At 48.3% G+C, this 15329-nt stretch overlaps 1 protein-coding gene across 4 annotated transcripts in view; it reads right to left on the minus strand.

Annotated features, from left to right (window-relative positions):
• The window catches only part of LOC119442498 (cAMP-dependent protein kinase catalytic subunit 3), a 140457-nt gene extending 138269 nt beyond the window's left edge, over positions 1–2188 (minus strand). The window contains exon 1 of one of the 4 annotated variants that reach the window (XM_049662209.1): positions 947–2188. In XM_049662209.1, coding sequence (XP_049518166.1) covers positions 947–1154 — 208 coding nt within the window. In that variant the 5' untranslated portion in view covers positions 1155–2188. The remainder of the gene's footprint in view (positions 1–946) is intronic. The other 3 variants (XM_037707398.2, XM_049662208.1, XM_037707397.2) reach the window with 3 other exon arrangements.
• Positions 2189–15329: the final 13141 nt, after the last annotated feature.

Raw genomic sequence — 15329 nt, forward strand, 5'->3', positions numbered from 1 at the left:
TTTCCACTCGTCTGCACCTCTAGGTCGAATGTGAACTGAAGAAAATTTGAAACCTCGACATTCAACAAACCTGTTGCCGTTTAAGGCGGGAGCAAATGCAAAGGAGCCTTTGCCAGCCGCAGTTTACCGATGGTGTTCTCGTGCACGTTTTGATCTCTATACACTTATACACTTTTCGTTAAGGCATTAAGGAGCTAGCTGACAAGCAGATGTTAAAGCTTATCCAAACGTCAACCTGCCGAAGCCACGCCTCGGCATTCCGTTACTGCTGCACAGCTGATTCGTCGTGCTTGAAATTGGAGAGAAAATGGGAGGAAATGTCACAATGACATTGCTCGCAGTGTGTTATTTCTTTAACAAGTATTTAGAAATAGCGAACAAAAAAAAAAAAAAAAGGCGAGGAACTGTGTGGTCGCCCCGCACAGTTCTAATTTCTAGGATATCAATCATCACGCGCAGGTTCTTGATGTGGCAAGGTAATTTTTTGTGATAAGGCTGCTTTTGTTCTAAATGACACGTACGAACTAGCCCCAGAGCAAACTCTCTGTAAAAGGAGAAGACGCGATAGACACGCCATACGGTTAGAACGCGGTAAATGAAGGCGCACCATTTGGTTCGCAACGCCTCATTATAACCACAACGATCTTTTTTTATGCAACTTGGCTACAGTGTAGAATGTGCTTCAATGCTGATATTTTCAGAGAACTCTAGCTGGCATTCGTATAGACCGTAAATATGGCGGACACGTCTGCGCATTTTAGGGGATGCAGACTTAGCGTTTATGCGGCTATCATGACGAGTTCGCTGTATGGGAAAAGACACACGTAGACACATACAAGGTGATTGCTGGCATGCGTGCAAGACCATATCCCCGTCCGCATAGGACTTGTACTGCACTCACAGACGCATAGTATCAGAATGTACCTAGGGGAGAGAGCCGACTCACCTATCGTCTTGATCATCTCGAAGTCTTCCAGCACGGGCCGCTTGCGGTACGACGATCCGGTGGCATCGCCCTTGGCCCCGGCGGCGGCGGTGCCATCTGAATCGTTTCCCGAGTCTTCCCTGGAGGGGCTAGCAGCCCGAACCTTGCCCTGGGATACCACCATGCCGCCGGAACCGTTCGACAGGAGCACGCGAGGACTGGACGCCATACAGCGTCGCGCGAGCTGGATAGTCGCTGAGCCGCCAGTCACGACGACGAACTCTCTTGTGGGACGTTCAGACCGCCGCAGTCACACAAGTAGCAAAAGGAAACTTTGATTACAAAGCACCACACGCACTTTCGGCGCAGAGCCTCGCCTCTTTTCTCTGGGTTCGGAGATGTGAAAGGATCGCTCTTGTCACACCCGCTAAAAACACCACACCGCTAACGACCTTGTCACTCGAGGAGATTCAGCTGGAAGACGTCGACAGCGCTAGTCAGAGGCGTCGAGTAGCGTCTAGAAACCATCTCCCGTGAGATGGAAAGAAGGGACGGCACATCCGATGAAGAGGCACTGGTGCGGGACCACTAGCGGCAACAACGGCGTCTTTTCGTCTTGGCACCCTATCAGTCACACACTGCGTTGCCAAGAAGATGTAGCCCGTGCAAGAACCAACACCGTAATCGTGGTCGCGAGCGGGCGAACCGCACAGACCGCGCCGCCGTACGCGGGTGGTAGCAAGTTGGCGCAACACCAGCCAGCCGTCAGCGCGAGCACCGACCGACGCTCGAGCCGGGTCAATGCATTTCAACGGCAAGTGGATGACCGGGGGGGACCGTCGCTGCAATTCCGAGTGCTCGTCGTTGCCGGCAACGGAGGAACAGCGGTTGACAACGAGCGAGCTCGTTTCCGCGTCGTCTGCTATTCGCCACCGACGCTGGAGCTCGCTGCCGGACCCAACGCGCACGCGGCTTTGTGGCGCGAGCGGCGCGTTTTTTGGACGACTCAAGCGGGGACCTCGCGGACCAACTCCGCGCAGCGACCGGTGCAAGCAGGCTTTACCTCCTCGCTCGCCGCGCTCTTCGAGCGTAGCGTCGATCCAGCGTCGTCGTCGCTCTCTTCACACAAAGGCCGGGCGGCGGCGCTGGCGGCGTCGGCGAAAGAGCGGAGCAAGCCCCGCCGAATGAGGAGGAGGAGGTGGAAGTGGACGAAGGGAGGTTGATGCTGTTGCAAGCCGGTTTGCGTTGAGGGGAAGTGAAGGGAGGGGAGGCAGCCAGGTACGTCTTTCCATCCTTTTCTTTTTTGTTTTTTCAAAGATGGCGCGCGCCCGTCGCGGGGAATAAACGGACCGGTGCAGGCTGACCCCCACCGTTTTCGTGCTTCCCTTCATCAAATCTTGCTCTCTCTCTTTGCCGGTTTCGTCCTGTCCAGGTGATGTGCTCTTCTTCCACTCTCCTCTTCTCCCCCGCCGCTCAGGGTTTGAGGTGCGAGTTGGAGAAACAGCTTGCTTCTGTCGTGCGGAGAGTTGCGCGTACCGTAGCAACTCGCTCGTATTTCTCGTGGCGCAATTTTTATTTTATTTTTCTGAGTGAGTTAGTGAGTGAGTGAGTGAGTGAGTGAGTGAGTGAGTGAGTGAGTGAGTGAGTGAGTGAGTGAGTGAGTGAGTGAGTGAGTGAGTGAGTGAGTGAGTGAGTGAGTGAGTGTATTGTGTCCTCAAGATGCGACACTACAGCGCTCGCGGAAGACGGCCAATAGGTAAATCAATGCCAATATTCTCAGGTACCTACTGAGCACACCAAGTGATACTAGAACAAATCGAGAAATTTTGCATAGTAATTCTAATGAAGCCTGCTGAACGACTAACGCAAGTGGCAGAACGCTAAAGAATCTTAGCGCACCAAAGAAATTACGTCGGCGACCCCGGGTAGAAGCAAAATTTGGCTTTCTCTCCTTTCTTTCTTTCCTTTTTTTTTTTTTTTTTGCTTACTTTTTTTTTTTTTGCACGGAGGACCACAGTTGCCCTCAGACTTTCGATACACTATACTTCTAAAGCAGTCTATTTTTTTTTCGTTTTAGGAGAGGCACCCATACGTTGGCAGTCTAAGCGGATGCTCCCTCATAATCATTCACCAATAATTTTTGTAGTCTACGTACTCACACCTTCTCATGTGCACTCACACTCGTCGGCACTCACTCACGTTCCTGTACTCACGCTCACCAACATTCACTCGCGGTCATAGTCGCTTCGATTCACACTTACAGGCACCCACTCAACCGGACCCACTCACATATATACACATGTCCACTCACAATGGCTGACAGTCACTCACTTTGATAAGCACGTATATACAAATTGGGCGTCTCTGACGTTTGTTTGTACTCACTTCAGCCGGCACTCACTCCCGTGTTCACACTCACGTCCACTCACTCCCTTCAATCACTCGGCTGTGAAGTGAGTGTGTACAGAGTGTGAGCCAGTGTACTCGTGACTGAGTATGCCGACCTATAGGGGAGGCACAGAGAGCCTTTCCATTGAACTGCTCGCAATGCCGGAACTTTCAATATATGGCTAGTAATGGCTAGTAATAGCTACAGATAGTAAACACACGAGAAGCAGTAGCTTAGCCACAAACTCATCCGGGCAAAGGAAAAGGTAGTGGAAGCAGCCTCAAATCTGGCATTAACTTGGAGATGTATTTGTGACCTCCAAGATTGGCCTATCTCTTTCTTGTGGGAGTTTCCTCATGATGGTCAGCAAGTTTCCATGGTTTATCTGACACCACTCCCCCTCCCCGCTCCAATTCTTATCTTCCTATGCCCTTTAACTGAAACATAATGCACCCCTTGACAATAAACTTATGACGAGAGAAGAATCGCGTTACACGAATGTCAAGAAGCGCTCTAGCCTATAGTATCAGTGTTAATCACTCGAATTATTATCTTTCTTCCTCTAATTCACAAGGCCCTAGCCACAAGGGCGTGGTGCGCATTGTCAAATACGTACGAGAAGTGGACATAACTAAATCAATAATGCTACCACGCCACGGCGAGACTTGTCCCGTGCGGCCCGTCTCATCCCAGCGTGGCCATCTGGTGAAGAGAGCCCGCTCAAGGTGAACAAAGAGAAAGCGAGCTAACCGGTTAGTCACGTTTCTTCTCCTTTTTCTCGCTCCAACAGCTTTCCGATGGCTCTTCGCAAAGGAGATGCTGCCGCCTGGACTGGCTCACACAATTCGCTACGGGGCAGCCTCGGAAGCTGCGCCGACCGCCAGCGCCGACGATGTCCCCGTTATAAGTCCGCCCACGACGACGAAGCGACTACGGTTATCGTCGATGTTGCGTCACGAAGTTGGACGGCGGGATAGCTTCGCCGTAATATCCACGTGCTGGTTTAATCATGCGCATTGAGAAACACTGTTTGGATATCCGATCGTGTCCTTCGACTATGTTTTGAAAGCTAATGTATAGGATAGCAGCTAGAAGATGACCGCGCCGTATACTCCGGGTGATAATAAGGCAGCCTTTGTATGAAGTAGAGAGCGAGAGAAAAAAAAACAGAGAGAAGGAAAGGCTGGGAGGTCAACCACGTACACGTCTGGTTTGCTATACCCTACGCAGGGGAAAGTGGATTAGCGGAAGAAAAGTAAGAAAGAAAGGAGAGAAAACACTGAGGGTGCCGCTTCATCCGGAGCGGTTTGTTCGTCCTGAGCGGTTTCTTCGTCCGTCAGAACTACAGTAGCTCACTGAGGTCTGCCGACTTCAAAAACAGCAGTAATGAACGTTAATGAACTATCGCTTTCGGGGCTTGTGAGGTATATGGCCAGCGTCCAAGTAATTTTGTCCCCGTGAATGATCTTTAATCAAATTGATCTAACGTAGTGCGGAGTAGAAGGCACTGGTTGTCATAGCGGGGACAGACGCATTAGTGTTCCGTCGACTCCTCACACCCACAACTGTCGCGCGAAGGTGGGTCACTCATTCCAATGAGGAACAAATTGCCTCCTTTTTCTAATGCCACGCCCAGCCACAAGCGGCACATTATTGTTGCATCGCAGGGGGGAGAGGTCTTGTGGTAGCTGGATCTTCAGGGATGGGTCGAGAATTTGCAGTTCGAGAGACTGGGACAGTTCCAGTCAGTAGTTGTATGAAATTGGTCGTCCGATTTTCTACGAGTGGCATTTGGTCTCGGCTTGTTTAAACGGTTCTAGGAACTTACAAGTCAAAAGGGGGCAATGGACCATGCTATACCAGTGAGTTCTCTTTGACCACCTAAACCTAGGTTGAGCGAGAGGCGGCTTCACAAGTCTCAGCCTGGTAACCGTCACTCATGTGGTCCATTACATTATTAGGCCGTTCCCAGGCACGCAATATTTCAGCCAATCTGGCGCTCTTTTAATGCGTTCCCATTCTTATAGAGTGCTTCACGCACATTCCGGGGGTTATCTATCTATGGAATGTGTATCTATGTATTTTGTATCTAACCGTTTTCCCACCTATACCTGAGCCACTGTATAGTCCGTGGTCGAATATGGTAAGTGCATCGGGCTGCTGTGCTGAGGCAACACGGTTCAAAACCAACCATCAGATCAATTTAGGTCACTGAGTACGTACCAATGTATAGATACGTGCCGCCCTTCAACGAACTCCTTTCACGCCGACATGGGTCGCTGCAGGACTGGGTAGGCACCACCGTTCAAAATCACTCTGACGCCGACTTGGAGCACTGGATACGTGCCACTCTAATCCCTTCAGTTTCTCCGATGCTGAGCGGAATCGAACCCGCGTCAGAAGGGTTCCTTTATAGGAGAGGAACCCGACGCTTTAGCAGGCTGTGCCAAAATTGCACGGGGTACGTGCCGCTTTTCAATGGACCTCTCACCAACTTGGGTCGCTGAGTATCTGCCACTGCGTGTGCGGCAAGTCAGGGAACAATTCTCAGGGTTCGCAGGCACCGGCGCGCCATGCATTTCGGAGGCCACGCGCAAGCTTCGCGGCGGCGGCACCAGATGGCGTCGAATGTTCTTACGGAAACGGGAAAGTGCCGCTGCCGTACACGCCTCATACGTAACTCGTTTCGACGGTGGCAGTACGTTGTGTCGCTGTATAGGGATTCAATGCTAAGCGCATTACGTTGACAGTCGTGAAATGGGTTCTGCTGTTTTGTTTTGTTTTTCAGAGGACTTGATGCCAATATTTGAATAAAGGGGTTTACCTCGCCGCTGTCTTTTTTTTTTTGTTTAAGCCCTCGAATCATGAATGGTTTCTCTTCAGATAATAAAAAGGTATTGCACCCAATAACTCCGCCACCTATTTGCCAAGAAATTCATAATATCAAACCAGACCTTCTTCAAGTTAACCTCCCTGATTAACCCTTCTCCCTCCATCGCACGCCCTTCTATTCTATTATGTACTTCACCTACATAAAAATAGGAGGATGGTGACGATGATAATCATGCAGCCGATCACAAAAGGTGTCAGAGCTCGGAATTCGAGAAAAAGATTTATCATCATCATGACGTCAAAACTGTGTGTGAAATCCGTGGGCCCGTACGAGCCTCAGTGGCTATGGGTTCAATTGAGGGAGAAATATCTGTCAACTTTTGTAAGAGGTCAATAAACTTCAGTTTAAATGAGCAGTGGAAGGGTTCTTCGAGGAAGAATCTACTACACATTTCGATGCGAAAGCGCCTACTTTGGCGCTGATGTCATTTGGTTTCCGTGCTCTGAAAACCTTTGCGGTCGGAAGTAGATGGTATACAAGAATTTTAAGGGGACTGATTCTTCTATGATCTTGGTTCAGGATCACTACGCTATAGAAGATATTGCCCAGCAATTATGAAAAAAAAAACTTCGTGGATAAATTGAATATCTGTGGACAGTGCAGTGACAACGACATATTCGTCACAACGTTCGTATACAAACTACAGTGAACGCCGAAATTTCGCACAGCACGTTGCCCAAAGCGAACCTAATACAAAAGATTTCAATGGGGAGGAGCTGGCGTGTTACAAGCTGTAGGCCGGTCTAACCTTGGAAAATCTGTCGGCAGTTGCACCGCCATAAGCGCCACCCTGTAAGTGCGGTAGTGTTTGAAACCCGTCGCAACAACTACGTACAAAGAAGGGTCTATCGTCGCTGACGGATTTCACTCGCGATACATGCAGCATGCTGTACGTCATCTACCCCACTTCGCCCTGCTAGCCCGCCACACGCCTCACCGCTCAAGCTACAGTTACATATAACGGATGAATTTGAGGAGGCACCGGAACCACTGCATCCTAAATATGGAATGTCCTCGCGGGAACGAAATGTTACTTGCGCTTGTGCGCGGAGCCATTCTACACTTTAGCCCGCCCATTAAAAACTCTGCGTCTTGTATCAAATGCAGAACACTCTAACAAATAGTTGCGAATGTTACCCAGAGCTTGACAGGGCACAGACTACGATGACGAGCTAAGTCCTGTTTTGCACCGCCATGCTGGAATTTGCGCTGACCCTGTGCGACTGCGATAGAGAAAGGCAGCTTCGTTTATAGGCGTAGTACGTTAGTGACACAAGGTTGGTGCGGTGGAAGCCGCAACGAACGAAAGTGACTTTAGACAGCCTGCTTCATCAATGTCATCGTGTTCTGGAGCCTTCTTCGTTGGGCAGAATGGTAACGCTGTGCGCCCTATAGACTGTCAGCAGGCTCGTCGCCTGTTACGCTTACGTATGAGAGTGGCCACTGAAACCCGATGTTAAAGCACCTAACGCGTAACCCTTTGCCAGTGCATAGAATACGCTGAATGAAGTGGTATGTAATTGCAATTTAATATACATTAATATCGTTATAGCAATTGAGTAATTGAGTAATTGCAGGTCAGCCTTGCTGTGTGAAAAGTCAACAACCAATTGAGGCTGGTATGAATTCAGTTCCTGCAAGGCTGCTTCAATGGCTACACGTTTACACGCCATTACACTCCGTTTCTTGCGTGTCTGTTCTGGCAGAAAAGACAAGAAACTTGTCGAAAGGCCTTCCTTCTTTTTCTTGCTTTTCTCTAATCTTCCGTAATCAATTTATGCTTCCCCAGTACAGATTAGCCAACCGTATATATCATCTAGACAATTTTCTTTTATCTTTCTATCTCTCTTCAACATGTGTTTATACTACCAACCGGATTTTAAGGGCTCTGTCGTTTGACTTTTTTTTTCTCTATTGTGTCGCGCAACACTCATGCGAGCCTTCAACAATGGGAGCCTTCGATGCCGAAATAACTTATTTTGCACAGGTGAAACCATGTGTTAGCAGTTTACCCAGCAGTAGCACCATACTCAAGCTCGGCACAAATATATCGACTGTCTGCTACGATTAAACCTACATTTTACTTCATTTGCAAGTGAAGCCTTTCACAAGTGAGCCTCCTAGAAACTACAGCGCGTCCAGTTTCAAAGCGGAAGGAGAGAGCAAAAAACGTTGCCCACTGGTCACAATTACGAATCCCAAGAAAAAAATATCTGGCTACGTGATATAACTCGATATGGTGTTCGCGTACAATCTAGAGGACCTCTTCCTCTCCAAGAAAGGAAATAAATATAGCGGAAGTAGATAGCGTGGTTTAACGCACAAAAAAAAAAAACACACTTTCTTTTTTGCGATTACTTTGCGCATCAGTGAACACAGACAGATTCGCCTCGCTAGCAGTGCTGCCTTGTAAATGGGACGCGGCGCAGTGGAGCTGTCATCGTCATCGTCATAATCATCGTGCTGTTTAATAATCGCACTGCAGGACAGCCACCTTCAGTTACCCCTGTCCTGTGCAGAGAGCGAAGAAAGGGAGAAGGCAGGGATATTAATCACAAAAGTGCCTGGTTGGCTATCCAACGCTGGGGCAAGGGAAAAGGGGAAGTAGAAAGGAGAGAGAGAGAGAGAGTGAGGATGTAAACATGCATGAATGTATGCACGCGCGTGGTCAACACCACAGAAAGACGCTCGCACAAGTCAGCCATCCTCAAAAAGCACAAAAATGCATTCACTGCCTAGTGGGTTGATGAGCTGTGACGATGGTATTCCAGTATCATTTGCAGAGGCGGTGAACGATAATCTAGTCACCGCTATGCATCAAACATTGATTGCTTTTGTATATCGTATCAAGGACAGTGGAACAATAAGTGGTCAATGTTCTCTTCGCAGGCGCAAACATCACATGCAACGGAGTAAGACATCCCAATTAGTGCTGAGTAAGCTCTCGTGGAGGTAACTCCTAACCCCCGCCGACATAGAAGAGATACTTCGCGAAGATGCAGTCCGGCTGGAGGTCGGAGTCGCAATGAATGGTTAAGGTCATGTAATCCAGTGCGCCTTACATTCGCGATATTCCACTCAACTAATGCGTACGTGCCAGGCGGGGAAGTTGTCTCGCAGATTGTGTCGTAGAAAAAGAAATCGCGATGCAGTGGCCTGTCTTCTTCATGCGACTATCGAGTTCTGCGTAGGGAACTAGCCACTGTACATACCAATAAAAAAGAGTTGGAGCTCACTCGAAAGGCACTCCCAAGTCACGAACTACTGCTTAACCGATATCCCCAAAAAGAGTACAATCGATGTGTTCTGCCGGTACAAAGCTCTGGAGCCGAAGCATCGAGGATGAAAAAGAGACTTGAAAAGAAGCCGAGCGGTGCACATCAAGTAATGGAACAGAAAATTAACGTTACGTTAACGTTACGTAACGTTAAGAGCGGGGAAATGAAAACAGCTGTGCAGGTTAGACAAAAACGCGCATACCTGATATTTTAGTTCGGACTATAAAAGAGGAAGAACTCTACGCGAGATAGAAGATATCGTTCTATGCGTAGAACTGATAACCGGAGGTCTTGTAGGATTATCCCTACATTCAATACCTGACCTGCAAGAACTATTCACTTTGAAGGATGACCGCACGACACAAAACAGGCATACGCTTTTTTCGATGGAGCACAAGGTTAAACAAATCGTAGTATAGGTTATGGCTTATATACTAGGCTGCCAATGCTGGCATAACCTACATTAGTTTTTTTTTTCAGCGTTCGATAAAAACGGCTTTAAGCACGAAACAGGCGTTCTTTCGAAGAAACAGCGTTCGATTGAGTTTCTGGGATTCACTCGAAACTGCACACATATATCTTTCTTTGCGCTGTTTTTGTATGCAGTTACTGAAAGCCATGAGTCAAATGGCTCGAAGTAGGATTCTCATTTCAATATGTCTCTGTTTTGCTCTGACATGAGGAAACTTGTAAAGAAACATTTACCGTGCCTATAGGGACCCCGGCACTCGGCAGCTCAGTATCTTCAGCGACATTGGGGCCTGGTTGCATCATTTGGTACAAGCGATCGCTTTTACCTTGCGATTGTCAACAATGCCGCTCCGTTGAAGACAAAAACCATCAATTCGCGTTATACAGACGTTACGTCCTAGCTCTCTCTCTCTCTCTCTCTTTTATTGCCTCACTTGGGTCGTGGCGGTAACATTAACTTCTTTTACTTTTCTTGTAAATTCAGATTTTCATGGCAGGAAACGTTCGTTTTTAAGCGCGCTCTAGTCAGTTTCTGAGCACGTCTGAATAAGACGTGATTCCGAGAAAAAAGATATGTAAAGAGAAACGTTTACTTATATACAAACTGTAAAGATGTCCGTGCGGCATGCTGTCAGCGACGACTCGGTCGACGTTGAATCTCACGAGACGGGCCCGTCCGCGACGTGGCTGAAAGCGAAACAAGTGATGGCGACAGGCTTTGAGATTCGTTCTTTCTTTCTTTCTTTCTTTCTTTCTTTCTTTCTTTCTTTCTTTCTTTCTTTCTTTCTTTCTTTCTTTCTTTCTTTCTTTCTTTCTTTCTTTTGTCTGCTCTGATTCCGTATAGCACGTTAGAAAACAGAGAGAAACGTTTGGGCGAATAAAGAGATGGGGTAGCGCGAGAAATCGGACGGAGACGTCTGACCAAGAAGCATGTTGGAACGAAAATGAAAAAAAAAAAAGAGCACGTGTGCGGACTTACATCGTGGAAGGAAGCGTCCCGAACGAGCAAAGACGTATTTGTACGTCGCGCAGAATTGTTCGCGCGTAAAAGAATAGTAACGTACTTTCAATTTCGTTCGTTTCCTGAGCCCCAGAAAGCGGGACGATGTTACGGAGAATGGAAACAGATAAAGACGGAAGAAAAAGAAAGAGAGAGAGGGAGAAAGAGAGTAATAAGGAAAGAAATAGAAAGAACAATCTGAAAATTAAAGCCCCTAGGTTTGTGGCGCAAACCATTTCCCCACCTTCCGCCGCCGTTTGTCAGCGCATATAAGGTGGCTCGTAGGTATACGGGGAGGGGTCTTCATTGCTGCTGCCTGGGAAGATTACCGGAAGAGATTCTGTTGGAGCAACGTGGCTAGAATTCGCGACAAGAAATGGAAGTCGGAAAGAAAACATTACAAAAAAGAAAGAAAAAAAAGCGAGAGAGCGGGATGGCTCGATCGAGCGGCGTGAGATCCGGACCTTTCTCGTAGCCGCGCTTCGGTTGCGAAAGAATAAACGGCCGCCTGTGTGTCTTCGACTTTCGAGCGAACAAGTCGTCGTCGGATGCAAACGAAAGAAGCTTTCATCGGGCGGACGACAATTGTTAGTATAGCGGTCTTTTGAATACCGATCGGCGTAAGGTTGTGCGGTATTCGAAAATTCGCGTTTTTTCCCCCCGCTTTTGTTCCATTTGTTTTGCCACTTATCCCTTCTTCATTTCTCTAGCTTTCGCGAAATCAAGAAAATAGAAGGGGCACGAGAAAACGGTTATACTTAATGAGTTATTTTTCTTGAGTTTGATTTGCGCACCCTTTTTTCTTTTAATGGTTTCTGTCCACTTCGCTCTGATCGCTCTGAATCTGTTTTCCCGATTGCATAGTGTGCTCCCCACACGACCCCGAATGCCAGCTAAGCCCGCTACAGGAAGCTTCTATTTTTACGCGCACCAGTCTATTTGGTCATTCACCACGCTGCATTAATATCGTTTCTTCTTCTTGCGACTGATACCAATGCAACCCCCCCCCCCCCCAAAAAAAAAAAAAAAAAAAAAAAAAAGCAGATAACACCGATTGTGCACCGAATAAAGTGCGCGCGCGCGCGCGCGTGTGTGTGTGTGTGTTCTCGATAATTTTTGTTTCACGGCACACTTCCAATGGGGACGTTGCCTTGCGGCCACGCCTTCATCTCACTGACGTGAACTGCTCAGACTTGTACATAACAAACCACATGCAACTAATTACTTATAATCAATTACATTTTTAGATAGTAGTGTAATTGATTGACTACTTTGTTCGCTAACGCCCATTGTAATACAATTACGTTTTTCAGTAACCAGTTACTTTATTTACGAGGCAGGCTGTCTCAGACGACGCAGCATTCAGAATTTCAATTTGGTTGGAACTACAGTAGAACGCCCGCAGTCATGTCACGCATCATCTTCGTGGACGCGCATGTTCAGACAGGAAAGACCGGGCGCTCAATGTTTGCGTCCTCATCTTATAACGCTTCACCGGTTGTTCGACGACGAATTAAACCAGTTCTGGTATGTCCCGATAGGGACGGGCGGCCACTCCGGACGTTAATGGTAGGAAATCACATACGAACAATTTTTTTTTCGCCTTTTCGCTGGCCTATACCGGGAGCGCCTTGTTCAAGCCCCAGCTACAATAAAGCGCTGAGCTTCATAGATGATCCGAACGCGGGACTCGTGGCCGTGAGCCACAGCAATCTTGTGCACATGGTTGTTCCAACATTACAACACCACATATCCCTCCACCGGCACGCACATGGAGCAAGTTTTCAGTGTAGCAACTTTTCAGTGTTTACGAGAAAACGAGAGAAAATGACTGACTAAAATTTTGAAATGCAATCGTTAGTGAATTAAGATAAGCAATGTGTGAAGGGCTGCAGAAGGCGCACTGAAAGTATACCAGGCCAGCTCGTTCAATTTACTGTATCTGTGAAATGTTAATAAAACTTTGGAGGAAATTAACGTAAATGTATTCGGTTCATCATCATCATCAGCCTATATTTATGTCCATTGCAGGACGAAGGCCTCTCCCTGAGATCTCCAATTACCCCTGTCTTGCGCTATCCAACTTGCGCCTGCAAATTTCCTAACTTCATCATCCCATCTGGTTTTTTGCCGTCCTCGATTGCGCTTCCCTTCTCTTGGTATACATTCTGTAAATCTAATGGTCCACCGGTTATTCTTCCTGCGCATTACATGGCCTGCCCAGCTCCGTTTTTCCTCTTAATGTCAATTAGAATATCGGCTATCCCCGCTTTGCTCTCCGATCCACACCGCTCTCTTCCTGTCTCTTAACGTTAGGCGTCATTCTACCGGTGCTAACATATGGGGCAGAAACTTGGAGGTTAACAAAGAAGCTCGAGAACAAGTTAAGGACAACACAAAGAGCGATAGAACGAGAAATGTTAGGCCTAACGTTAAGAGAATGTAATCGGTTACTCTTGAGCAATTCCTCAACTACTTTCATCAGGCAGAAATTGGTCCGTCGCCGTCGCCGTGAGGTTCCCTATAGATAAAATCTTCGCCGCGCGCCGTATGGCCGAGCGGAAGCGTGCGGGGACGCGCGCTGTCACGGAGAGCGAACGCACTCAATCTCCCACGCGCAAGCAAGGAAGCGGGAAGCCAGCGCCGGAGGAAGCGGGGGGGGGGGGGGGGGGGGAGGCACTTTTACTCTGCCAACAACCGCGCTCGTCGCTCCGCCCGCACCGTCTCTTATCTCCCCACGGCTCTGACCTTTATGCGCCGTGCATTCGCCGCTAAGTTTCCGTTGAAGCGATAGACCGCACGTACCTTCGCCGCTGCGGCGTTTGCGCTTGCTGCCAGCGTTTTGACAGTCGTTGTCTGCGGTCATTCAGTGTGATCTATTCGTGTTTGTTTGTGCGCGCTCACACCACGCTTGTTCATTAAGTTAGTAATAGTGGGGCCACATTTTCCAACGCACGCTACACATGCAATTAATGCTGCCCGGATCGGCAGTGCAGCGCTACAGGTGTGTCCCTTCGCACGCGCTGCCCACGGGAAGCGCTTCTCATCAACACCACCGTTTCACACGCGCCTTCTCGTGGTCATCGAGTCTCTCTTCATGTCGGTCTACTTACGCCGCAGCACACCTGCTTACTTAATCAGCTCATGTTTACTACAATTCATATTGCTACCAAAGCCGCTCACCTTACTTCGTATGACATTGTTGTGTTGCTATCGCATTCATTGCTTCGCCCTTAGGGCGAAACTGTGACATTTTTTTTAAATGCAGTACTGGTAATGATAATCGGTTACTTTGTTTCTGCAGCCTGTAAAAATCTGGAAGCGATGTCCCTCGAAAGCTAGGGCGCGCGGGCTGCCGTTTCAATTTTCATCTGTTTGAATTTTCGGCGTATGTACATCTGTGTAACACCTTGCACGGTCGATTTTCAGCGCGTGATCTACGCACCACGCTTGTCTGTCTGCGACGCACAAACCTGTTGAGGAGCCCAAACATAATGACGGGCCCCAACATGGTGAGGGACCCATAGCATGGTGAAGGGCCCATAACATGGTGAGGAGCCATAACATGGTGAGGGGCCCAAGCCTGATGAGAGGCCCAAACATGACGAGGGGCCAAACATGACGAGGTATCAAAACAGGATGAGGGACCCAAACCGTGATGAGGCGCCCTGATGAGAGAGAAAGAGAAAATATTATTGTACACCTTTGTTTTCTTTTACGAAAATTTTCCCGCGGGGCAACAACCTCACGCGCTGATCACCGTACTGAAACAATAGCTTCCCGTTCGAATATTAATTTATTCCCTCAAAATTGCTCATTTTCGTTAGTTTTATTTCATTTAAGGGGGATTTCGTACTGGGCCTTTGCGTTTTATGTAATATAGGGTAGGCGGGCGCAGTAAACCAGATCTAACTTTCGCACGTTGAAGCCGAGCTCTTCGATCCTCAGTAAGGAAACGGCTGCGGCAACAAACGTAGGCGAAATCTCAGATGTTTGTTCTAATTTCTTTGCAGCTCAAGGGTCCCATACACCATGGAACGTTTCTCGAATGGAGGGAAAGCGGGCTGACAGCGACGGGGAAGCGCGTAGTACTCAAGCAATCTGCAGCATGAGCGCCTCATTTGAACGATGCGCGCGTAGGGAAGCGTGACAAATACTGGTTGCCATGGTAACCGCAGTGTAGCCGATGTCAGAGCGACGAGCTCCCACCACCTGGCGCTGCGAATTACGTTTCCGCGAGGGAACAAGTGGGTGCTGCCATCTGCCGGTAGAGAGAGCATACCGCTGACGGCCGTTTAACGAAAGCAACGGTAGGTAGCGGAGCGAAGCCACGGCCGAGCTTTTTTTGTTCGTTATTGGCCAACCGCTTCGCT

The sequence above is a fragment of the Dermacentor silvarum genome, chromosome 2 (assembly GCF_013339745.2).
Source record: "Dermacentor silvarum isolate Dsil-2018 chromosome 2, BIME_Dsil_1.4, whole genome shotgun sequence".
NCBI classification, from domain to species: Eukaryota; Metazoa; Arthropoda; class Arachnida; order Ixodida; family Ixodidae; genus Dermacentor; species Dermacentor silvarum.